Raw genomic sequence first — 25,950 nt, forward strand, 5'->3', positions numbered from 1 at the left:
AATCTATGGATTGGAGGGACTTAGATAGATACAGACTAGGCAAGGATGTCTAGTCCATATCTGTCTACTCCAACCTGAATGAGTTGAGCTGAAGAGCGTGTTCTATGCTGCATGACTTGATAGCACCTTGAGGATGTCTAATTTATTCTTTCTGTCTACTTTCTGTTGCTCAACCAATTTTCTATCTATGCAGTATATTTAAACCACTATTCCATTTACCTCTTTGACCTCCTATGTACCACTTTATCAAAGGCATGAAAATCCAAATAGAGAGTCATATTTACTGATTCTCCCTTAACTCTTCTATCAGTTTTATCCTCAAAAGACAGTTTTTCTCAGATGTGATTTCCCTTTCAATTTACTTAGTCAACTTACTGCTCATGCCTTCAAAGTTTCCTTTGTTTAAATTTAGGGTCTAGATTGAACTATTTAATTTTGCATCTTTATGAAGATCTCTAATGTATTGCAGTCTGTAAATGGGATGGGAGCTTCACGATGGGCCAAAGGACTTGTTTCTGTGATGAATGATGCAATAACTAGGACTCTTCCCTCAAGGACTCCACAGAACAAGATGATTAATGAACTACTTCTCATTGCACACTAAAATTGGCTAGCAAGAGCACAGTTAGCGTAGCGGTCAGCGCAACACTATTACAGCGCCAGCAACTCAAGTTCGAATCCACCACTGCCCGTGAGGAACTTCTCCAGATGCTCTGGTTTCCTCCAACCATCCAAAGACGAATGGTATTGGCAGGTTAATTGGTCTCATGGGTGTATTTGGGCAGTGCAATTTTCCTCACTGGAAGCACCTGTTACCGATTTGTGTCCAAATCTTCGTCCGCGAAGCCAAGCCAAAGAAAATGATGTCCAGGGCACCACACGAGAAAACCAACTTTCTTGCATGAAAGTTGCGACTGAACATCGGATTTACCTGATCCAACAATGAGAAGCTGGAGGTACTTAGCAGGTCAAGCAGTAACTGTGGAGAGAAATGGTCAGTCAACATTTCAGGTTGGGACCCTTTATCAAGACTAAAGTAGGTTGGTGGGGGGGGAGGGGTCACTGACCTGTTTAGTTCAGGACCATCCCAGGCAGTACATTTACATAATGAACCATCAGATGAGGAAAAATTGGATCTGGTTAAATTTAACCTTAAAGGCTACGTGGACCAGAGGTGGAACTAGAATGCTGTAATTCATGCATGGTAATTAGCAGGGTTATTGATAATATTTTTTCCCTGTGACCTCTTTCAAAGCCAATTTTAGGTCTGTAGATGTTGTCAGCACTTATTGATCATGTCCAGCCAGCTGTACACCCTTGGTGGGCTTCCTTATTGAGTTGCTGCAACTTCTGAGGTGAAAGTTGCTGCTTGGCAAGACAGTGTAATATTTGGAACCAGAGACAGTGAAGGGGGGAACTCAGAGATGAAGATGTTCAAAAAAGTCAGTTGCCCCTGTCTTTTAATTTTGTGGAACTTGCAAGCTTTGTTGTAACGTGAAGATAAAAGTCTTTTCTGGAGGGGGTTGGGTGGGAGAGAATAACAGTTACTGCGAAATCAGTTGACATGCGAACGGGTTCGCAGTCCGAATGGAGAGGGGAGTTGTGGTTGCCCGGCAAGGGACAAGGGGCGACTCAGAGAGCGGGGTGAACACTTGGGGTTAAGGGAATTTTAGATGTGGGAGTGGTTGAAGTTTTAGAAGTGTTGTCATACATTGAGTTCAAAAAAGGAAATCTGAGAGATGAAAATGGGGAAAAGGGGAAAGGTGGTGGTGAGGAAGTGGAAGTGAGGTGTAAACAGAGTATAAGATGGCCATGTTGAACTATTTGACTATAAATATTAATGGAATACATAACCAAATCAAAAGGAAGAGGCTATTAAATTTACTGAAAAAAGAAAAAATAGATATAGCATTCATGCAGGAAATGCATCTAACTGAAGTGGAACATAATAAATTAAGGAGAGACTGGATAGGGGACATAACAGCAGCATGATATAATTCAAAAGTCAGAGATGTAGATATATTAATCAATAAAAATATACGAATCAAAATAGAGGAGGAAATAATAGATCCAGCAGGAAGATATGTAATGAAGTGTCAGATATATTCAGAATTCTGGAATTTGGTCAATGTATATGCACCTAATGAAGAGGATCAAAAGTTTATGCAAGATATTTTTTTGAAGATTGTGGATACGCAGGGGAATACATTGATAGGAGGGGACTTTAACCTTAATTTGCATCCAAAGATGGATAAAACTGGACAAAAGACTAGCAAAAAGAACAAAGTAGCCAAATTTATGGTTAAATCAATGCAGGAAATGCAACTTTTGGATATATGGAGGAGACAACACCCAAAGGAGAAGGAATACTCATATTATTTGAGTAGACATAAAACATTCCCAAGGATTGACCTGTTCCTGTTGTCAGTCCATATCCAACAGAGAGTTAGGAAAATGGAATATAAAGCTAGATTGTTATCTGATCACTCACCCCTGTTATTAGAAATAGAACTGGAGGACATCCCACCAAGAACATATAGATGGAGATTAAACTCTATGCTACTTAAAAGACAGGAATTTAGAGAATTTATTGAGTGCCAAGTTAAAATGTACTTTGAAATAAATACGGAATCAGTGAAATAAAAATTTATATTATGGGATGCAATGAAAACCTTCATCAGAGGGCAGATAATAAGTTATGTAGCTAAGATGAAAATGGACGACAATCAGGAAATAGAATAGCTGGAAAGGGAAATGGTAAGTACAGAAAAAGAACTAGCAACAAGGGAAGATACAACAAAAAGAAGAGAATTGGCAGACAAAAACAATAAAATACGAAACACTACAAACGTATAAGATGGAGAAGAACATAATGAAAATAAAGCAGAAGTATTATGAGCTAGGAGAAAAAACACATAAAATACTAGCTTGGCAGCTTAAAACAGAACAAGCTAAAAGAACGGTATTGGCATCAAGGAAAAAGGAGAAACAAATTACATATAACCCAACAGAGATCAATGAAAACTTCAAAGAATTCTATGAGCGATTATACTGAACTGAGAAAGAAGGGAAAGAAGACAAAATAGATGAGTTTCTAGCTAGAATTGAACTACCGAAATTGCAAGAAGAGGAGCAAAACAAATTGACAAAACCATTTGAAATAGAGGAAATACAGGATATATTAAAAAAGCTACCGAACAATAAACGCCTGGAGAGGATGGACTCCCAATAGAATTATATAAAACATTTAAAGAGTTATTAATTCCTCCTCTCCTGGAAGTAATTAACCAGATAGAAGAAACACAAAACTTGCCAGATTCATGTAAACCAGCAATAATTACAGTAATACCAAAGACTGGGAAAGATCCACTAATACCAGCATCGTATAGATCAATATCTCTACTTAACTCAGATTATAAGATAATAACAAAACTATTAGCAAACAGATTGGCCGACTGTGTACCAAAAATAGTAAAACTAGATCAAACTGGATTTATTAAGAAAAGACGAACAACGGACAATATCTGTAAGTTCATTAACTTAATCCATGCAGTACAAGGAAATAAGACGCCAACAGTGGCGGTTGCTTTAGACATAGAGAAAGCCTTTGACAGGGTAGAATAGAATTATTTATTCAAAGTATTACAGAGGTTCAACCTACCAGAGAAATATATTAATTGGATTAAAGCATAATATAAGGGACCATTGGCGAAGGTGACAATAAATGGATTTATATCGAACCAATTAAGCAGGTCAACCTGGCAGGGATGTCCACTATCTCCCTCACTGTTTGCTTTAGCAATAGAACCATTGGCAGAACTGATAAGAACAGAAAATAAAATAAAAAGGATAAAAATAGAAGAGAAGGAATATAAAATCAGTCTATTTGCAGATGACATCATAGTATACTTAACAGAACCAGAAATATCAATAAAAGAATCACGTAAGAAATTGAAAGAATATGGAGAAATATCGGGGTACAAGATCAACACAAATAAAAGTGAAGCAATGCCAATGAATAATGCGGATTACACAGAGTTTAGAAAATAATCACCATTTAAATGGCAAACACAAGCAATCCAATACCTAGGTTTTAGATTAGATAATTTAGGCCACCTATACAAATTAAATGATCAGCCATTAGTGAAGAGATTACAGGATGACTTAGAACATTGGAAAGAATTACCACTAACACTGATAGGAAGGGTAAATATCATTAAAATAAATATCTTCCCAAGGATACAATACCTATTTCAATCGTTACCAATTCCCTTAACACAGAAATTATTCACTGAACTAAAGAGAATAATAAGGAAATTCTTATGGAAAGGGATATCGCTAGATAAATTAACAGAATGGTATAAACAAGGTGGTTTGCAACTACCAAATTTTAAAAATTATTATAGAGCAGCACAATTAAGATATCTATCAGATTTTTATCAAACAAGGGAAAAACCGATTGGACCAAGATAGAGCTAGATAAAATAGGGGAGAAGATACCAGAACATATACTTTATAAGTGGGATGAAAAACTGGTGCAATATAGAAGTTCATCAATACTGCACCATTTACTTAACATTTGGAAGAAGATTCACGTAGAAAAGAAAAAAACAAATTACCAACTACAAAAATTATTATTGACACAAAATCAACTAATCCCTTTCACAATAGATAACCTTTCCTTTAGAGAATGGGAGAGAAAAGAGATTAAAAGAATAGAAAATTGTTGTTTTGGGAAATAATTTATTATTATTTGAACAAATGAAGTACAAATATGAAGTAACTCACAGTACAATGTTTCCATACCACCAACTGAAAACCTACTTAAAGGACAAATTGGGAAGCAGACTGAGATTACCAGAAGGAAGCAGCTTTGAATATGTGATTACAGACACAATGATAATTAAAAGATTTATAACGAACATGTACATCAAACTGCAAGAGAAAAAAAAAAGATGAAATAAGCTATAAACCCAAACAAAAGTGGGAAAAAGATCTAAACATAAAGATAAAAAATGAAATATGGGAAAAGTTATGCTCCGGAACTATGAGAAATATAATAAATATGAGGTTTCGCATGATACAATACAATTGGTTACACAGGCTATATATCACGCCCCAAAAGTTAAATAAATCGGACCCAACAGTATCAGATAGATGTTTTCGCTGTAAGAAGGAAACGGGAACAACAGTACATGCAATCTGGGCATGTGAAAAAATGAAAATGTTTTGGGAAGATCTAAATCAGGTATTAAATAAAATCACAAAAAGCAACATACCAAAAAATCCAGAGATCTTTCTTCTAAGTAATAGAAGAAGTAAGGAATTAGGCTTCAAACTGGATGAAGCGCAAAAAAGATTTATTATGATAACCTTAGCAGTAGCAAAAAAATGTATAATGTCAACTTGGAAATCAGAAGAGAGCCTGAGAGTATAGCAATGGTACATGGAAATGAATACATGTATTCCATTGGAAAAAATATAATATAAAAAATAAAGTCACATTATTTGAACAAATTTGGGAACCAAACATTGGAACACAACAGAGAGGGCCTACTGTGGACCTCCACCCCCTAAAATGATGGAATGAGAAGAAGGCGAAATGAACTGATCCAGTGTGTAAAAGTAGATGACATAATTTTCTTGGTTATTTTCATTGTGTTATGACATTATTTAATGGGTTTATTCAAGAGGGAAATGTTTGTGTGTATTTTGGTTAATATGGTTCATAGTGTGAAAAACAAAAAAAAACGTCTGTGCTGATCATATGTCCAACTCAAACTAAAATTCTGTTGTTTGCACCTGATAGATAACCCTCTGTCCTGATAGATATCGCTCCATCCCCTTCAGATTCATGGGCCACTCTAGAAACCACTTGAATGCTGCTATTGTATCTGATTCCACCACTACACCTGGCTGTTTGTTTCATCCACACACCACTGAAAATTTGCCCCACACATCTCTTATAAATTTCCCTCACCCACCTTAAATGCGTCCTCTGGTATTTGATGCTTTTACCCTGCAAGAAATATTCCGATGGTCCATCTTATTAATGCCTTTCATTATTGATTAAACCTCCATCAGGTCTCCTATGTTGCTTCTGAGAAAGCAACTTCTCCCCAGAACTGATCTACTAGATCACTAGATCGGGTGATCTGCTTGATATGGGAGATCCAATTTATTGATTATTTGATGATGATATTGCCATTAACTGTAATGGGGAGATGGTTACATTTCATCTTGATGCCTGTAATGGGCCTAGGTCTTGATGCAGGTTGGAATAGATTATTCCATTAACTATGAAACTCATCTATGTTCACGTTGTCATCGCTAGGGTTGCTACCTGCTGCGTTGCCACTCCAGTGTCATGAACATTCATGTTTTTGTTCATTATCACCCAGGAATTAGACCACTCTAGGATTGACAAGCAACAGGTCGAAAGAGGGCACAGGATCCTGCAGGACAGGCTGGATGCAACCCAGCGAGCTTGTGAATCTTCAGAGCTGGAGATAGGAAGGTTGAAGGAACGCTGCAAGGAGCTGGATGGAAGTTTGATCACCAGCAAGTCTGATGCGAAAGCTGTTAAAGGCCATTTGGAGTCATTCAAACATCAGCTGGCATCTCTGCTCAGCAAAGCAAATGTAATGGTTCAGCTCAATGAAGAAGCTATTCTGGAAAGAATCTGTGAAATTTGCAACAGTGAAGAAAATAAGAAAAAGGTAAGATTTCTGAAGGGTGCTGAGAATGATTGAAGGATTCACAAAGGTGGGATTAAAAATACTATTTTTTGATCAAAGATGGAAATTGCCTTACTCTGCATCTTGGGATGTTGTGGCTGAGTATTTGATGGAGGGAATTCAATGCTATAAACTCACCCCTCACCATCTTCCCTCTTTCTGCTCTGATAACTGGATTCCAGGTTTGCAGTCTCCCAACCTCAGTTGAAATGTTCCGGCACCATGGCATATTGCACACGACAGGTGAGGCAGGTAGTATTGCAACATTTGGACAGATACAAAGATAGGATAGGTTTTTACAGATTAGGGCTGAATGTAGGCAGAGGGACTTATAAGGGTGGGATATTTTGGTCGGCGAGGGCAAGTTGAGCTGAAGAACCTGTCTCTGTGCTTGATGACTGCATCTTGTTTATCCCTCCGTCTTCTCATTTGGCTCCAACTCTGTCAAGTGCCTCAAATTTAGTATTCTTGTCTGATCTATAAACAGAGTATGGCAGAAATGCTCAGATGGAAAGCGGCACAGAATTAATCTTTGTGGTTGATGATTTTGTATCAAATCAAAGAAAATTTGGGAATTTAATTATTATCCAAGTTGCAGAGAAGGCTGGAGAGAACAAAAGAAATGTCCATGATAGGAGAAAGAGGAGAGATTGAATGATACAAGTCATGGTGGTGCTGAGAGAAGACAGCGAAGGCTTGTTAATCACAGCTGATCTGTCTGAAGGAGGTGATAATAGGGAAAGATAATACAGAAAATAATAGTACTGGAACTGTCAGTTGTAAATTGATGGTGTCAAGTGATGGAAGTCGATAACATCATGAGAGGTATTGAAAGGTTATAGAATCAGAATCTTTTCCTCAGAGTGAAAGGGTCCCACACTGGAGGATAGGTAATAAAGGTGAGGGGGGAAGAGATCTGGCAACCTGGTTTTCTTCAGTCATACAGCATGGTTACAGGCCCTTCTGGCCCATGAGCCCATGCCACCCAATGGACTCAATTAACCTGGACATTTTTGAAGGGTGAGAGGAAATCGGAAACTCACACAGACATGGGGAGAATGTACAAACTCCTTACAGACAGCACGAGATTCGAACCTGGATCACTGATACTGTAAAATGTCATGCCCTGGGCACCCACCACACTCTGTGTTTAAAAAAAAGTGTCCCCCCCCTTAATTAATCTTTTAGTTAATTAAGGGGTTAATACTGGGCAAAGTAACAATGAGAATTATCCTGTTTCCTATTTAAAAAAAATAGCGTTTCTGGGTCCTAGTGATTCAGCCCGGATTTTGTTCTGAGTGTTAGCCATGAATCAGTGTTTCTCCAGATGTGTGTGTGGGTTCAGCATAATGCTGCAGGAGCTGCCATCTTTAATGTTACACATCAACGTTATCCTTTCATGAATGGATATTAGAGCACCTGTGGCCAAAATTAGAAATAGAAAATCTGTTGACTGATTGTTTTTTTTATATAAAATTTGTTGTGCACTTCTTGGCTGCTGCATTTCCTTCTTTAATGGAAGATGGAGAAGTTGTAAAGGGGTCTGTATGCATCCAAGTGTTGGGGGACTGGATTTGTCTGTGGAATGCTGATCTTGTGGTGGCACACCACTAGGCAGGTGAACCGGCCCTGCTTGTAATCCACGCGGCGGGGCAGCCGGCCAAAATGGCGCCATAGGGGGGTTTCCCCTTCTTCTCAGTACAGGGCTCAGAAGCCTGCGCTAGGGGACCACGTGACGCCCGGGTGACGTCAACGCCCCCCCCAGCACAGTTTTCAGCCAGGTCCGGGCTGGGAGTATAAGTCCAGCACAGCAGCCTGCAATAAATCAATTCTGCTCACTGAGCTCAACCCGTCTGGTTGTGTGTGTTCTTGCACTAGCAGTGTAGCTGCCGGAACAATTGGTGACCCTGACTGGTTCAAACGTCTTTGAACCCATCATGAGCGAACCTGGGATCAGTGCTATAGCCATGAAGCTGCCTGACTTCTGGGTTCAGGAGCCGGAGACCTGGTTCGGCCATGTGGAGGCTCAGTTTCACCTCTGCCAGATTTCATCCGACACGATCAAATTCTACCATGTGGTCGCCGCCCTGGACCAGGCCACGGCCAAACGAGTGCTGCACCTCATTCAGCACCCACCTGCCAAAGACATATATGAGACCATCAAGCGAGTGCTCACCGGATCCCTCGGACTATCCAGGCGCCAGTGTACCGCTCGGATGCTGCACCTCGACGCCTTGGGGGATAGGTCCCCAATGGAGCTGATGGACGAGATGCTCGTGCTCATGGGTGATCACACCAACTACCCACTCTTCAAGTGCATTTTTCTCAACCATCTGCCCAAGGATATCCTGCCGTTACTGGCCCAAGAAAGCTTTACCGACCCGAGGAAGGTCACTCAGAAGGCCCAAGAGCTATGGCTCGAGCGATTCTGGAAGGCTTGGTGGTCCAGCAGGTCACAGAGGCATGACCACACCAAGCCCGCCCCTAGCGCTGCGGTAGAGCATCCGGCCCTTGCAGGGGCCACCAAGAGCATAACCAGGGGCACGGCATCCACTCCAGGCGTCTGCTTCTACCACCAGCGCTGGGGAGCCAAGGTTCGGAAGTGTCGTCAGCCTTGCTCGTTTCAGGGAAACGAGCAGGCCGGCTGCTGTTAATGGCTGCGGTGGCTGGCCAAGGACATAGCCTCCTCTACCTGCGGGACTCAGTCAACGGCCAGCGGTTCCACGTCGACACTGGGGCCCAGATCAGCGTCGTCCCTGCCATGACCGTTGAGTCCAGGAACCTACCTCGAGGACCTCGCCTCCGTGCGGCCAATGCAACAGAGATCTGGACGTATGGAGACAAGACAGTCCACTTCCAGATCGGCCAACGAAAGTTCTCGTGGAGGTTCACCGTCTTGTCTCTTCTGATTTCCATCCTGGGTGCCGACTTCCTCTTCGCCCACAGGCTTCTGGTGGACATTCGGGGTAGGCGTCTGGTGGATGCCCATACTTTCCAAGCCGTTTGCTTCAACGCCTCCTGCACAGAGCAGCCACAGATGGCCACAGTCAGCACACCCAGAGACGAGTTCCAGCGAATCCTGGACTAGTTTCCGACCCTCCTCAAGCCACAGTTCTTTGCTGCCTTGCCACGCCATGGGGTGTTCCACCACATCCCCACCCAGGGCCCACCGGTTCACACCAAGGCATGCCGGCTCCCGCCTGACAAGCTCCAGGTGGCGAAGGAGGAGTTTTCACATCTTTTGGAGCTGGGGATCTTCGGCGGTCCAACGGCCCATGGGCATCGCCACTCCACCTGGTCCCGAAAGCCTCCGGTGGCTGGCGCCCCTGTGGAGACTATCGACAGCTCAACGAGGCAATAGTTGCTGACCGTTACCCCATCGCTCATATCCAGAACTTTACGGCCAACCTGCATGGAGCAAGGGTTTTCTCCAAGGTTGACCTGGTGCGCGGGTATCACAAATCCCAGTGCACTCTGAGGACATACCCAAGACGGCCATCATCAGCCCCCTTCGGCTTGTTCAAGTTCCTTCGCATGCCGTTTGGGCTCAAGAACGCTGCTCAGACCTTCCAGCGCCTCATGGACTCAGTGGGCAGGGACCTGGATTTCGTCTTCATTTACTTGGATGACATCCTCGATGCTAGCAGGGATCGGGCACAACACAAGGCCCACCCGCGCACCGTCTTCTCCCAGCTGGCCGACTTCGGCCTCACCATCAACCCATCCAAGTGCCAGTTTGGGAAAAAATCCATGCAATCCATGCAGTTCCTGGGCCATACCATCACGGCCAAGGGAGCCACGCCCGCCGCTACGAAGGTCACCGCTATCAAGGATTTCCCACGTCCGGACAATCTCAAGGGGCTGCAGGAATTTGCGGGTATGGTCAACTTCTACAATCGATTAATCTCGGGAGCTGTGCACATCACGCAGCCGCTATTCGCCCTTATCGCAGCCAAGCACAAAACGCTCACCTGGACCCCAGAGGCCTGCAGTGCATTTGAGGCCACCAACGACGCCCTCGCGAATGCTACCATGCTCGCCCACCCGCACACCAACCTGCATATGGCGCTCTCTGTCGATGCCTTCAGGACTGCCATCTCGGGCCTACGATTCCGAGACCTCCTGACTCCGAGCAGTGGAAGCACCATCCTGTGCGATGTCTCCATGGGCACCACGGCCAGTGGTTCCCCAGCAGTGGCGCAGGCAAGTCTTCCATCACATCCACGACCTTTTGCACCTGTCCATCAGGTCCATGGTCCGGATGGTGGCAGACCGGTTCGTCTGGCACAGGCTGTGGAAGCGGATCACGGGCTGGGCCAGAACTTGCACCCATTGCCAGATGTCCAAGGTACACAGGCACACCAGGGTGCCCATACAAGACTTTGACCACGTCCGGGAATGGTTCAGTCACATTCATGTGGACACAGTCGGGCCCTTACCCATTTCCCGGGGCATCCGTTACCTGTTCACGGTGGGCTGGTTGAGTGTCTGCACCGCCACTTTAAGTCGGCACTTACGGCCCACCTCACCAGTTCCGACTGGGTGGACGAACTGCCTTGGGTGCTCCTGGGCATTCATTCCACGCCCAAGGATCTGCAGGCCTCATCAGCTGAGCTGGTCTACGGTGCACCGCTGGCACTTAGTGAGTTCAATGTGCCTCACACAACCCCCAGCAGTCGCCGCACGAGCTGCTTCCCCACCTCCGGGCCTGCTTGGACTCCCTCGCAACCCCACCATCGCCCAGACATGACACACGGCCATCTCACGTCCCCAGCGAGCTGCTTTCCGCAGAGTATGTTTTTATTCGGCAGGGCCCGCCCGCGGCACCTCTGCAGAGACCTTACAAGGGTCCGTACAAGGTTGTCCAGCGTTCAGGGTCAATGTTTACGCTGGACATCGGTGGCAGGCGGGAACTGTTTACTGTGGACCTCGACCCCCACCGAACCAGTGATTGTGGCCCAGCCCAAGAAGCGAGGACGCCCAGTTAAAAAGGACATTGGCGTCAGTTCTGGGAGGAGGCTGTATGGCGGCACACCACTAGGCAGGCAAACAGGCTCTCCTTGTTATCCACGCGGTGGGGCAGCCGGCCAAAATAGCGTCGTAGGGGGTTTCCCCTTCTTCTCAGCACAGGGCTCAGAAGCCTGCGCTAGGGGATCACCTGATGCCCGGGTAATGTCAGCGCCCCCCAGCGCGGTTCTCAGCCAGGTCTGGGCTGGGAGTATGTCCAGCCCATCAGCCTTCAATAAATCAGTTCTGCTCACTGAGCTCAACCCGTCTGGTTATGTGTTCTTTCAGTAGCAGTGTAGCTGCCGCTACAATCTCATAACAAAGCAGTGTGGGATTCAACCACTAGGTAGCAGTGCTCTTTTATTGTTCTTCAGTCAAGGATGCCCTCAAAGTACATCCCTGTTAATACAGCTATGAGCAACAACTGTGTTTGTCTCTGAACCAAAGAATAGGTTTGTACAAGTGTAAAAATTGAGGTAGTTGAAGTCATTCATACTCTTCCCATGATAATTTCCTGATCATTAACTTGCATTAAATTTTCACTGCTGGAATTTTTGGAAGTTGGTCTTGGCAGATATTTCAGAACATGTTCTCCCTGATACTCGTCTTCAGATCATTATGCCTAAGTGCCACAATTGTATACATTTTGCTGATTTTTAGCTGGATACAAGCAGCATTTTCTCCAAATGTGGCACAGGGCAGTGCCTGCAAATTGCCAGCATACTGGATCAAAGCTGAGAACAGTAATCAGTAGTGTTGGCAGCGTCTCTGTTTTACATCGGCCAACGCATCAGCAGGGAACTTCGTCTATTCCAATTTCCTCCACTTCTCTTGTTCCCCAGGTTTCAATGGTACTGTATCTGAACAAATTAAATAATGGAATTATTGTAAAAATAGGGACAAATAGAATGCTGTTCCTGCCCTTTTAACCCTGCTTCATTTGGGGATAAGAAATTTAAGTTAGGTGACCTATGCAGTATATTTTAACTTCTAATATGAGGTTATGTATTTTATTTCAAAAGATTGAAGATGGTGTATCTACTTTTAACACAGTCAGCTCCATAGATATTGCTTTTACGTGTAGGCTCAGCCCCATCTTAATCTTCCCCAAGGATACTTCTTACATGGCTTCCCATCCCTAATTCAGTCAAGGACAAATGGTTCAGTCCTAAAACATTGATTATATATCTTTGCTTCCTCTGTATGCTGAGTTTCTCCAGCACTTTTGTACAATATGCAGCCACTTCAATATTGCACATTTATTAGAGAAGACAAAGGAAAAATTTCTGTCATCTGTGTATCAAGCCTGCCCAGCATCTTTACAACCATGAAGATCACTGATAGATCCCTACTCAGTTTCCCTTTGTTGGAAGGAATCCCTGTCTACTCCATTCTTCTGCATAGATTCCGATACCTACTTCTCTATGTCATCAAGCAATCGTGTGTTGGTTTCGTGAACGAAGATTTAGGAAGGATCATAGACATGGGCATGTCCTTTGAGCCTGCACAATGGATTTTTTAGATGGAGTGCACTAACCCTAACCATCCAGTATACTGGCTCACCCTCTACACCTGAGGTTTATCTGCTACAGCCTAGCACGCTAGGATGGTGACAGCTAGGTGCTCGTGTTGTAGGTGTTTTGTTGGAGGGTCCTTCTCCTAGATGGATGGCCTGATGAGGCTAATGAGCCCATTCTGCCTAGGTTTGAAATCAAAGTTTTCCTTCTTTTAGGCAGCTGCCAACCAAGGCTAACGAGCCCAGCCTACCCATCAAGTTATACCACCAGACACTTGGTGGCGCCATAACGTAACAAACTCAGTGAAAACGGTGGAGAACAATGAGAAGGTGTTGCTACGGATGCAGTAATGTAGGAGAGACCATTTGCAGTGACCTCCTGGCTGGTAAGCCAGACAGTGGCCACATGGCAATCACTACACCGAGAAAGAAGAGGCAATGTATTACACATTACACATACACTTTCCCTGGGTGAGTGGGACATCAAGCCCAGACCTTACTTTATGTATTCTTTTTTGTAAAACTATATATAATATATGGAAAAGTCTGTGATCTCATCAGCTGCCACAGAACCCACAAAACTTAAATGAAAGCAAATCATCTTTAATCCCAAAGCATTCCCAAGTGAAGGGCACATTTAATGTCCTTCAACCATGATGTAAAAGATTCCAGAGGAGAACAGGATAGTGTTGTTCTTGCCTTTCCTGGTTGTTGCTTATTGCTGAGGTAATATTACTGAAATGTCATTATCTGTCCAGTGTAACTGGGTTTGTGGGTTAAGGTTGGGTCTACACAAGGTGTAGTAATTCCCAGGACCCAAATGAAAAGCTGTTGAGCCATCTTCTCTGACCACTTTATGTGAGTCCTCAGTTTACTATCTACTGTGGTTTCTTCTTCCTCTCTCTGGCAGGACTGCTGCAAGTCCCTCTCACTCTGTGGTCCCACTACTCTGCTGCTCTTCCACCACGTTCTGAGCAAGACTCACAATTGCAGTGTCTTGATGAAGGGCTCTGAGCTGAAACATGGATGATTCCTGTTCTCCTATGGATGCTCCTCGAATCACTGAGATCCTCCAGAAGATTGTTTGTCGCTCCAGATCCCAGCATCTTCAGTCTCCCTTGTATCCTCAAACCACTTGTTGAGCTAGCTGCATTTGTGTGGTGTGTTAACTCATCTCAGAGGACAGTTCTTCAACAGCATTATCCTGAGGCTGGAATCACAAACAGACCGGAGTGGTAACTATAGAAGAGTTTCTTCTCATAAAGTCAAAATCCAATCATCCAGCACTCTCATGGTAACCATAGCTGATAGAACAATTTTTAATTCACTGAATATAAATTCCCCAGTTGCCTTGAGATTAGAACTCAAATCTCTGGGTCACCTGTCCAGGATTATTAAGACAGTTGCAAAGCCATCAGCTGTAGAGCCCTGAGTTTGGTAAAGCCATGATATCAATTACTCTTTATTGGAGTTATGGTCAAACATCACAGGGCATAATGAATTAACAATATGTGCACTTGCTATTATTGGCCAAATGGCCCTCAGCTTCATCATGCGTAATACTAGCTTGATGACCAAAACACCCAAGTGGCAAAGTAGTTGATCACCCCTAACCCCACCCCTCTCCATTTCTCAGGCAGTCCAATGTGATGAGTTCCATTCCAGTTGTGGAAGATCTGAGATGAGTCTGCCACAGCTTGTGAGTTGGTGCATTCCTGCATTCGTTCATACTGTGCGTCTGGATGGCTCCTGATGAATGAAGCTGAGGTTCAGGGCCATCCTGAATATTACTTCTCAATGTTGAGTGACAAAGGGCAGGGAATTTCTGGAGTCAGTATGGACTTTTGTTTACGTGTATACACTGTGTACGGTTTTTCTTTGCATGGCCAATAAGTGGTAATTCTGCCTCACCCACAGAAAAGAATCTTAGGGCTGTATATGATGTCCTGTATGTACTCTGACAATAAATCTGAATCTGACTTTTTCAAGAAGACTTTGAGATCCTCCTTGAACTTTTTCCTCTGTCTACCTGGTAACCTCTTAAAATAACGTAGAATAGAGAGCTTATTTTGGGATTTTGGGACTGATGTAATGGACTTTGGCACAGAATCTATTGAGTGTAAAGACGCCCACCGTGCTGGGGATCTTGATCCAGGAAAACACACTGTTCACCTATCCTACTGGTGGGCGTGAAATATTTTGTGGTGGCAGCATTAGTGGTGTCTACAGTGGCATTCATGTCTCAGAACAACGTAAGAGGACAGGGGTCACTGGTTCAAATGGACCATGGGTTTTCTGCAGAGGTTGAGGACTTGATCTTCAAATGCCATTTAACCAGGGCCAATCTGTGTACACTCCTGGTCACTTCATTATAGAAAAGATGTGAAGGCTTCAGAGGGGATACAGAAGAGGTTTATTAGGGTGTTGTCTGGTTTAGAGGGTATGAATTAAACTAATATAGATCTCAGATTTATTTTCGAATGCAAACATGACATCACATACAACCCTGAGATTCTTTTTCCTGTGGGCAAGGCAGAATTTTCACTTACTGGGAGTGAAAGAAAAACTGACTCATTGTATACATGTAAACAAATAAAGAATGTAAACAGACTATCTGCAATACAGAGAGAAAAACAATCAATAAAGCCCTTAAGTAAGTCTTTGATTGAGTTTGTCGTTGAGGAGTCTGATGGTGGAGGGGTAGCAGCTGTTCTTGAACCTGATGGTGCAAGTCTGTGGCACCTATACTTCTTTCCTGATAGTAGCAGTGAGAACAGACCATTTGCTTGGTGGTGTGGATCCTTGATGATTGCTGCTACTCTCCGATGGCAGCGTTCTCTGTAAATGTTCTCGATGGTGGGATGGGTATTACCTGTGATATCCTGGGCTGTGACCACTACCTTTTGAAGGGCTTTATGATTGGGGACATTGGTGCCCCCATACTGGACTGTGATGCAGCCAGTCAGTACATTTTCCACCACATATCTGTAGAAATTTGCCAGGGTTTCCGATGTCATGCCAAACCTCTGCAAACTCCTGAGGAAGTAGAGGGGCTGACCTGGTTTCTTCACGATGCCATTAGTGTGTTTGGTACAGGAAAGATCCTCCGAGATAATAACTCCCAAGAACTTAAATTTGCTCACCCTTTCCACATCTGATCTCCAAATGATCATTAGATTGTACACATTTTGTTTTTCCTTCCTGAAGTCAAAAATCAACTCTTTCATTTTGCTGACATTGAGTGTGAGGTTGTTGTTGGTGCACCATTCAGCCAAATTTTTAATCTTCCTCCTGTATGCTGACTCCGCCCCTTCCTTTATATAACCCACTCCCGTGGTATCGTCAGTAAACTTCTAGATTGTGTTCCTGTTTTATTGAGCCATATCTTTGGTTTGGCTTCGCGGACAAAGATTTATGGAGGGGTATGTCCACGTCTGCTGCAGGCTCGTTGGTGACTGACAAGTCCGATGCGGGACAGGCAGGCACGGTTGCAGCGGTTGCAGGGGAAAATTGGTTGGTTGGGGTTGGGTGTTGGGTTTTTCCTCCTTTGTCTTTTGTCAGTGAGGTGGGCTCTGCGGTCTTCTTCAAAGGAGGTTGCTGCCCGCCAAACTGTGAGGTGCCAAGATGAACGGTTTGAGGCGATATCAGCCCACTGGCGGTGGTCAATGTGGCAGGCACCAAGAGATTTCTTTAAGCAGTCCTTGTACCTCTTCTTTGGTGCACCTCTGTCTTGGTGGCCAGTGGAGAGCTCGCCATAGAACATGATCTTGGGAAGGCGATGGTCCTCCATTCTGGAGATGTGACCCACCCATAGTCGTAGGTGTAAAGTGAGTAGAGTGCCTGTCATAGCCCTCTCATGCTCCAGTGCTGATGGAGATTGAGAAGGAGATGTTCTTACCAATCCTCACTGATTGTGGTCTGGAGGTGAGGAAATCCATGATCCCATTACACAGTGGGGTGTTGAGTCCCAGGTCTTGGGGTTTGCTGATCAATTTTGAGGGTATGATGGTATTAAATGCAAAACTGTAGTTGATAAAGAGCATCCTGATGTATGCATCTTTGCTGTCCTGGTGTTCCAGGGATTTGTGTAAAGCCAGTGAATTGGCATCCACCTGTTACTACGATAGGCAAATTCAATGGTTCCATGTCGCTGCTCAGACCGATGTGCTTCAACATTAGCCTTTCAGAACACTTCATCACTGTTGATGTGAGTGCCACTAGTTGGTAGTCATTAAGACAGGTTACCACACTCTACTTGGGCAGCGGTATGATTGAAACCTCTTTGAAATAGGTGGGTACCACGCCTAGTCTGAGTGAGATGTTGAAGATATCCATTATTACATTGGCAAGATGGTCAGCACAGATTTTTAATACTTGGCTGGGTACTCCATCCAGACAGAATGCTTTCCTCTGATTCATTCTTTTGAGGGCAGCTCATATGTCATCCTGGGTCATTGAGATGAGAGGATCATCAGGGGACATGGGTGCACAGTGGTGGTTCCTCTTTGTTCTTATGATTGAATCGGGTGTAGAAAGCATTGGGTTTATTTGGGAAAGAAGCAGGTTATGTCCTTTAGACCCTGCTACAGCTGTTGGGTATCTTTTGTTGTTTCTATTTTCGTCTGGAAACTCAGCTTTGCCCGGGAGTTGGCTTTCAGACAGTTATACCTGCTCCTTCTGAAATGATCTGGATCTCCAGAGTTAAATGCCTGTGATCTGGCTCTCAGCAGGTTCCAGATGTCATTGTTCACCCATGGCTTCTGTTAGGGAAAACCCTGAACACTTTGGTGGGGACACACTCATCCACAGCTGTTTTGTTAAAGTCTTTGACAATCCTAGTGTAATCATTCAGATCCTCAGCTGAGTTCTTAAACACCGCTCAATCCACTGAATGAAGGAGATTCTGTAACCATTCTTCAGCCTTCTGCAAGAACCTTCTGACTGCTCTGATCCCCAGAGCTTCTCTTTTTATGCTATGTCTGTGAGGAGAAGGGTAAGTGGCATTATTTTAGCTCAGTCATGCCTATGGGGTTAGTGCTTTGTACTGGATGTCAGATGTGGGAACCATGGGTGAGTCCCACCCTCCCAAATAGCCACATCTGCGTCAGGTGCACCGAGATGCAGTTCCTTAAGGACCGAGTTGGGGAACTGGAGCTGCAACTTGAGGACCTACAGCTGGTAAGGGAGAGTGAGGAGTTGATAGACTCAACTTTCAGGGACATAGTTACCCCAAGACCAGCTGCGTCAGGTAAGTGGGTAACTGTCAGGGGTGGGAAGAAAAATACCAGGAAAATGGAGAGCACACCTGTGAATATCCCTCTCAGTAACAGGTATATTTTGTTGGATGCTGTTGAGGGAGATGACCTGACAGAAGCTGTCAGCAGTGACCAGGTCGCTGGCACTGAGCCTGGCATGGTGGACCAAAAGGTAAAGAGGAATGCAGTGGTCATTGGGGACTCCATTGTCAGAAATACAGACAGGAGATTCTGTGAGCCAGATAGGTATGCCCGCATGGTGTGCTGCCTCCCTGGTGCAAGGGTGCGGGATATCTCAAATCGGGTCCAGGGTATTCTAAAAGGGGAAGGCGAACAGCCTGATGTCTTGGTACATGTGGGTACCAATGACATAGATAAAAAGGAGGAAGTACTGAAAAAGGATTACAGAGAGCTAGGACAGAAACTAAGAAATAGGACAGTCAGGGTGGTGATCTCTGGTTTGCTACCTGTGCCAAGTGCAACTGAGGACAAAAATGGAAGGTTAAGAAAAATGAATGTGTGGCTGAGGGGGTGGTGTAAAGGACAGGGTTTTGGCTTCTTGGATCATTGGGATCTCTTTTGGGGAAGGCATAACCTCTACAAGAAGGATGGGTTACACCTAAACCCAAAAGGGGTCAATATATTGGCAGCTAGGTTTGGTACAGCTGTTGGGTGCGGTTTAAACTAATTTGGCAGAGGGGTGGGAACCTGTATGATAGGGCAAAGGACAGAAAAGATAAAACAGGAAAAGTTAGGTTAGGCAGCGAAAGTAAAAAATCAGAAAGAGCAAGGAGGGTGAAAAAAAGCAAATCTGAAGGTTTTATATCTTAATGCAAGAAGCATTCAGAACAAGGTAGATGAATTAGCTGTGGAAATTGAGATAAACAAATATGATTTGATTGGGATTACAGAAACATGGCTGCAGGTTGGGCAAGCCTGGGAACTTAACATCTCGGGGTATACGATATTTAGGAGGGATCGGCAAGAAAGAAAAGGGGGTGGGGTAGTATTGATGGTGAGAGAAGGGACCGACACGATTGACAGGAAGGATATTAACTCAGAAGATGCGGAATCTATATGGGTAGAACTGAGGAATAGCAAGGGGCGGAAAACGTTAGTGGGGGTGGTATATAGGCCTCCAAATAGTAGTGTAGAGGTGAGGGAAGGCATTAAAAGAGAAATTAGAAAAGCGTGCAATAAGGGAACAGCTGTCATCATGGGAGACTTTAATTTGCATATAGATTGGACTAGTCAAATTGGTAAAAATACAGAGGAGGAGGAATTCCTTGAATGTTTACGGGACGGTTATCTAGACCAATATGTCAGGGAACCAACTCAGGAGCAGGCCATTTTAGATTGGGTATTATGCAATAAGGGGCTAATCAACAATCTTGTTGTACGAGGCCCTTTGTGTAGGAGCGATCACAATATGATCGAATTCTCACTCGACATGGAGAGTGATGAAATTAAAACCGAGACTAAGGTCCTGAATTTAAATAAAGAGAATTATGGTGGTATGAGATGGGAGTTGAGTAAGATTGATTGGGTGGTGTTTATGGGGGAGTTGACTGTGGATAGACAATGGAAAGCATTCACAGATCTAAAGGAGAAATTGCAAAAATCGTTTATACCGGTTTGGCATAAAAATAAACCAAAAAAGGTGACTCAACTGTGGATAACAAGGGAAATTAGAGACAGCATTGGGTCCAAAGAGAGAGCATATCAATTGGCCAAACAAAGTACTGAATCCGAAGACTGGGAGCAGTTCAAGATGCAGCAAAGGAGGACAAAGGGATTAATCAAGAGAGCAAAAATAAATTACGAAAGTAAGCTTGCGGCAAATATAAAAACCGACTGCAAAAGCTTTTATAAATATGTCAAGAGGAAAAGATTGGTGAAATCCAGAGTAGGTCCTTTGCAGTCGGAATCAGGGGAATATATAATGGGGAATAAGGAAATGGCAGACCAATTAAATTCTTGCTTTAGTTCTGTTTTTACAAGAGAGGATACAAATAACCTCCCAAGGATGTTGGGAAACATAGAGACTAATGCAAGGGAGGAACTGAAAGGAATCAGTATCTCTAAGGACATGGTCTTGGGGAAATTGATGGGATTGAAGGTAGATAAATCCCAAGGGCCTGATAATCTACATCCTAGGGTACTCAAGGAAATGGCCATTCAGATAGCAGATGCTTTAAGAATTATTTTCCAGAACTGGATAGACTCAGGATCAGTACCCATGGATTGGAGGGTAGCTAATGTTACCCCACTATTTAAAAAGGGGGTAGAGAAAAAGCGGGGAATTATCGGCCTGTGAGCCTTACATCAGTAGTGGGCAAAATGATGGAATCCATTATTAAGGATGTAATAGCGGCGCATATGACTAGCAGAGAAGGGATCGGACGGAGTCAACATGGATTTACCAAAGGTAAATCGTGCTTGACAAATCTATTGGAATTCTTTGAGATGGTGACAGGTAAAATAGATGGGGGAGAGCCAGTGGATGTGGTGTACCTGGACTTCCAAAAGGCCTTCGATAAGGTCCCGCATAAATGACTGGCTTCCAAAATCAAGGCTCATGGGATTGGGGGAAAAGTATTGATGTGGATTGAGAACTGGCTGGCAGGTAGAAGACAGAGAGTTGGGATAAATGGCTCGTTTTCTGAGTGGCAGGCGGTGACCAGTGGGGTACCACAGGGATCTGTACTGGGACCCCAGCTGTTCACAATTTACATTAATGATCTGGATGAGGGGATTGGATGTAATATCTCCAAATTTCCGGATGACACTAAGCTAGGAGGGGTTGTGTGCACGGAAGAGGGGGTCAGGAAGCTCCAGTGTGATTTGGATAAATTGAGGGACTGGGCAGATACATGGCAAATGCACTACAATGTGGATAAATGTGAGGTTATCCACTTTGGTAATACAAACCGGAGGGCAGATTACTATTTGAATGGCAATAGATTAAGAGATGGGGAAGTGCAGAGAGACCTAGGGGTACTTGTAGATCAGTCTCTGAAGGCAAGCATGCAGGTACAGCAGGCGGTTAAAAAGGCAAATGGTATGTTGGCCTTCATATCAAGAGGGTTTGAGTATAGGAACAAGGATACCTTACTGCAGCTGTACAGGGCCTTGGTGAACCCCACCTGGAGTATTGTGTGCAGTTTTGGTCACCTTATCTAAGGAAGGATGTTCTTGCAATGGAGGGAGTGCAGAGGCGATTCACCAGGCTGATACCTGGAATGGCAGGAATGACTTATGAGGAAAGATTGCGCAAATTGGGATTGTACTCCCTGGAGTTTAGAAGATTGAGAGGGGATCTCATAGAGACATATAAAATTCTGGCAGGACTGGACAGAATGAATGCAGATGGGATGTTTCCAATGATGGGAAAATCCAGAACCCAGGGCCATGGTTTGAGGATAATAGGCAAACCATTTAGGACCGAGATGAGGAGGAATTTCTTTACCCAGAGGGTGGTGAATCTGTGGAATTCATTGCCACAGAGGGCAGTGGAGGCAGGTTCATTAAATATATTTAAGAGGGAATTAGATCTATTTCTTCAGTATAAGGGTATTAAAGGTTACGGAGAGAAGGCGGGGACGGGGTACTGAACTTTAAGATCAGCCATGATCTCGTTGAATGGCGGAGCAGGCTCGAAGGGTCGAATGACCTACTCCTGCTCCTATCTTCTATGTTTCTATGAAGGCGGAAGGAGCACAGCCAGGTGATCTGATTTGCCAAAATGAGGTCTTGGGAAAGAACAGTTGGCCTTCCTTATCCTGGTGTAGCAATGATCAAGTGTGCTGGGACCTCTGGTGCAGCGGGTTACTTGCTGGTGGAAGTTGGGCAGGATTTTCTAAAGGCAGGCCTGGTTTAAGTCGGGTGGGCCATCTCTTGTTTACTGACCACATCATGCAGTTCTGCCAATGCCTGTCATTGGCATCAGGAAGGACATAAACTCTGGTGAGAATCATTGATTAGAACTCTCAGGTAGGTAGAAGGGTCTGCATTGAATCGAGATTTGCTCTAAGGCAGTAGAGTAGGAGATCGACAAAACCCCACCGTCCACGCACCACCCAGTATTAATGAAAAGCATACACCTCCCTTTCCCAGAATCCAGGGAGCTCTGGGGAGGGGTTGCGCAAACTTGGATTGTTTTCTTTAGAACATTGGAGGCTGAGGGGCGACCGGATCGTGGTTTATAAAAATCAGGAGAGGGCATTGGTCAGGTGGACAGTCAATGTTTCAGGATGGAACTTTGTCGAGAGTGTATGATATATATACATACATACTTGAAGAGAGAACGAAGCTGGGGAGGTACAAAAAGGCGATGGGATATTGGATAGAGATGAATAGACAGGTAGAAGGAGAGAGCACTGGGTAGGGGGCCAAGAGGTGATTGGATATTAGACAGAAGGTGACCTTGATGAGAGTGTGGTCATAGAATTTGAGGGCAAGTGAAAGTGCAAAAGGGGAGTTTCACAGAACTCCCTTTGGAGAGGGAAGCAAACCTTTAAAGAAGGCAGATTTTAAGAATTCACAGTAAAGCAGAACGATATTCCAAAACCTCTTAGCTCCCTCCCCAGCTTCTTCCACGCCTTGATATGATTGATACCTCCCCTTTCAATCTCGATAAAGGATCTTGATCCGAAATGTTGACTGACCACCTCTCTCCATGAATGCTGTCTGACTCTCTGAGTCCCTCCAGCTTCTCATCATTTCCTCTCTAGGTCTTGTGCTTTTCAAATGATCTTGGGAAGTTGTGATCCTTGTTGCTATTTCAACATGCGCTGGAAGTTACTTCGCAGATTTATCGTCTGAAAAAACTTCACTGCTTGCCTGGTATCAGAAGTCTTGAAGGGTTCACTAAAAGGGAAACTAGCTTCATATTATTTTGTGACTATGATGCAATGTTTGGACAGGGTTGAAATTGTTTATTCAGTACTTCTGCAAGTAGTTGTGCCACAGATGTGAGTTGTTATCTGGTCAGGCTCCTCTTTAGCCAGAAAAAGACTAAGTGCTTGTAAAAACCATTAAACATTCCACAGCAAAGTTCTTAAAGAAAGGGAAATCTGCAATGTTGCAAATCCCAAACAAAAATAGAAATACTTGTGTTACGAGCCCAGAGAACCCCAAAACCTAGCAGCAATAGATATTCACCACGACAAGTAGTTGCTTAAACAAAAGTTGTTTTTAATTATCTTTAAACATGAGAACAGAATCAAACTTTAACTTATCACTATTAACTTAACTAACCCAACTTAACCCCCTTCTAATTCTAAGTGCACATGTATGTGTAAATTTAAGTAAGTTATTTGGCTCACAGTTCAATTTCGCTTCTCATTCTTCCAAGTTCACTGGTTTACGGGCAATTCTTATACTGTGCACAGAATTTAACATGTATAAAGTTCACCTGGCTTTGATGCTCGAAAGGTAAATGTTTATCGCTCAGGTAGGTTCTTGTAGGTTTGCAGAGAAAGATGTGTTGTTCCACTGAGGTACCACCATTAGTCACCTCAATATCTTGCTGATGAGACTTGCCCCATCAGAGTTCTCCAGATGATAACCTCTTTCTTTCAGGCTACTACAGAGTTCCTTTCTGTTCCACTTATTCCATGAGAAACATCAGACAGATAGCACTTCCAGCCATCTGCCACTCTGGAGCTTCTGTTTCAGTTCCAACAAGCTTCTCCTAGCTTGTTATAGCTTTCTGTGTCACACACAGTCAAAGACTTCCATCTGTCTCTCTCTCTCTCTGTTTGAGATTCAAAACTGCCAGCAACATGTCCTCTCTCTCACTTGCAAACCCCCCTCCTTCTCCAGCAAGCAATAGGAGTCAGTCTTCTGGTCCATCTGTTGTTTTAGGTAAACAAACCTCTCAATGACCTCTGAGTGAGCACTTTGCAGAGAAGTCAAAAGCCTTTCAAAAAGGTTCAACACAGACTTCCTTACTCCAGTTGTTCTTCCAAGACAATAGTCATTTCATAACATAATTTCAATTAGCACTTACTTGTGAAATGTGCATAGCATTTCTCCATAGTTTCTGTAAAGTTACTGAATATGAATTCTTCAGTATTTCAAATAAGATCTGTTTTAAAGTGTGTGTATGTATATGACATTCTCTAATTTTACCAATTTATCTCCCCAAAACATCTCCAAATATTCCATTCCACTTGAAAATGCATGCATGTTAAGCACAGGAGGTTAATTTTGTGAAAAGCACAAAAATGGCAGATGGTGGAACCTTGAGCAAATATTGGGAGGTACTCAGTGGGTCAGGCAGCATCCATGGGGAGAGAAGGTTGGTCAGTATTTCTGATTGGGACCCTTTATCAAGACTCAGTTTTATAGATGTGCACTTTCATTAACAGTGAAAGCTGGATGCAAGGCAGAATCCACAGATGTATCAATCAGAGGGAGTTAGTGCCTTAAGTGTTGTCACTTTCACTCTTTATTTCTAAAATATAATTTCAGTCTGAAATTGAATTGAATTATTTCTTGTCACGCATATTTTGAACAGAGAAAAGCTCAGCTTTGCCTGCTGTCCAATTATCTGTCTTACAGGTGCCGACAAACAACCGGACTATTCAGTTCCTTGTGGGGTAGCTCAGGAAGGATGTATTGGCCATAGCAGAGCCTAACGTAGCTTCATACATCTAATATTGGGCTGAAAGGTTCTATTAGGGGAGTTTGACTTGTATTTCTGTTCTTATCTAACTCATTTTGCCACCCCACATTCAATTTATTTTAGTCTTCAAACCTAAAACCCCTTTTATGAAAGAGATTGCAAATTAGCTTCAGCAAAATCAACAGGGCAAAATAAAAGTTGAATTAAAATGTTCTCCATGAATCTCTTGTACCCCTGTCCCCATAATAGTAATCACCCTCTCCCCCCACCCCGACACTCATCCCTGTGGCCGGAAGGAATGCTACACCTGCACTTACATCTCCTTCCTCACCACCACTAGTGGCCCCAAACATTCCCTCCTAGTGAGGTAATACTTCCTCCATTAACAAATTTGGAGGAATGATTTGTTGAACACTTTCTTTCTGTTGGTGCAACAGCAAAGACCTTCCAGTGGCCAACCACTTCAATTTCACATCTCATTCCCACATTGGTACATCTGTCCATGACCTCATGTACTGCCAGGTTGAGGCCATGCTTAATTTGGAGGAGCAACACATTGCATTCCGTCTCGGTAGTCTCAATATTGACGACATCAATATTGACCTCCCACTTCTGTTTGCTACCTTCTCCCCCTTCCCCCTCACTTTCCCTTATCTCTCAACCCTTTACCCTCCCCCACCCTCTCTATTTGCTTGTCACCCACACATTTCTTGCTCCAGCTCCCCATCCACTCCCTTCCATCTACCTATCAGAGTTCATCTTTCTCTGCCCTCTTCCCCCTATGCCTCCCAGCTCCTTTCTTCT

At 43.8% G+C, this 25,950-nt stretch overlaps 1 protein-coding gene across 5 annotated transcripts in view; it reads left to right on the top strand.

Moving 5' to 3' along the window:
* ccdc170 (coiled-coil domain containing 170) overlaps positions 1-25,950 on the top strand; it is a 120,709-nt gene that overhangs the window by 72,499 nt on the left and 22,260 nt on the right. For all 5 annotated transcript variants that reach the window (XM_069932320.1, XM_069932323.1, XM_069932324.1 and 2 more), the window contains one exon: positions 6,402-6,719. In XM_069932320.1, the coding sequence (XP_069788421.1) occupies positions 6,402-6,719 (318 nt within the window). The remainder of the gene's footprint in view (positions 1-6,401; positions 6,720-25,950) is intronic.

Source organism: Narcine bancroftii, chromosome 4 (genome assembly GCF_036971445.1).
Source record: "Narcine bancroftii isolate sNarBan1 chromosome 4, sNarBan1.hap1, whole genome shotgun sequence".
Taxonomy (NCBI): domain Eukaryota; kingdom Metazoa; phylum Chordata; class Chondrichthyes; order Torpediniformes; family Narcinidae; genus Narcine; species Narcine bancroftii.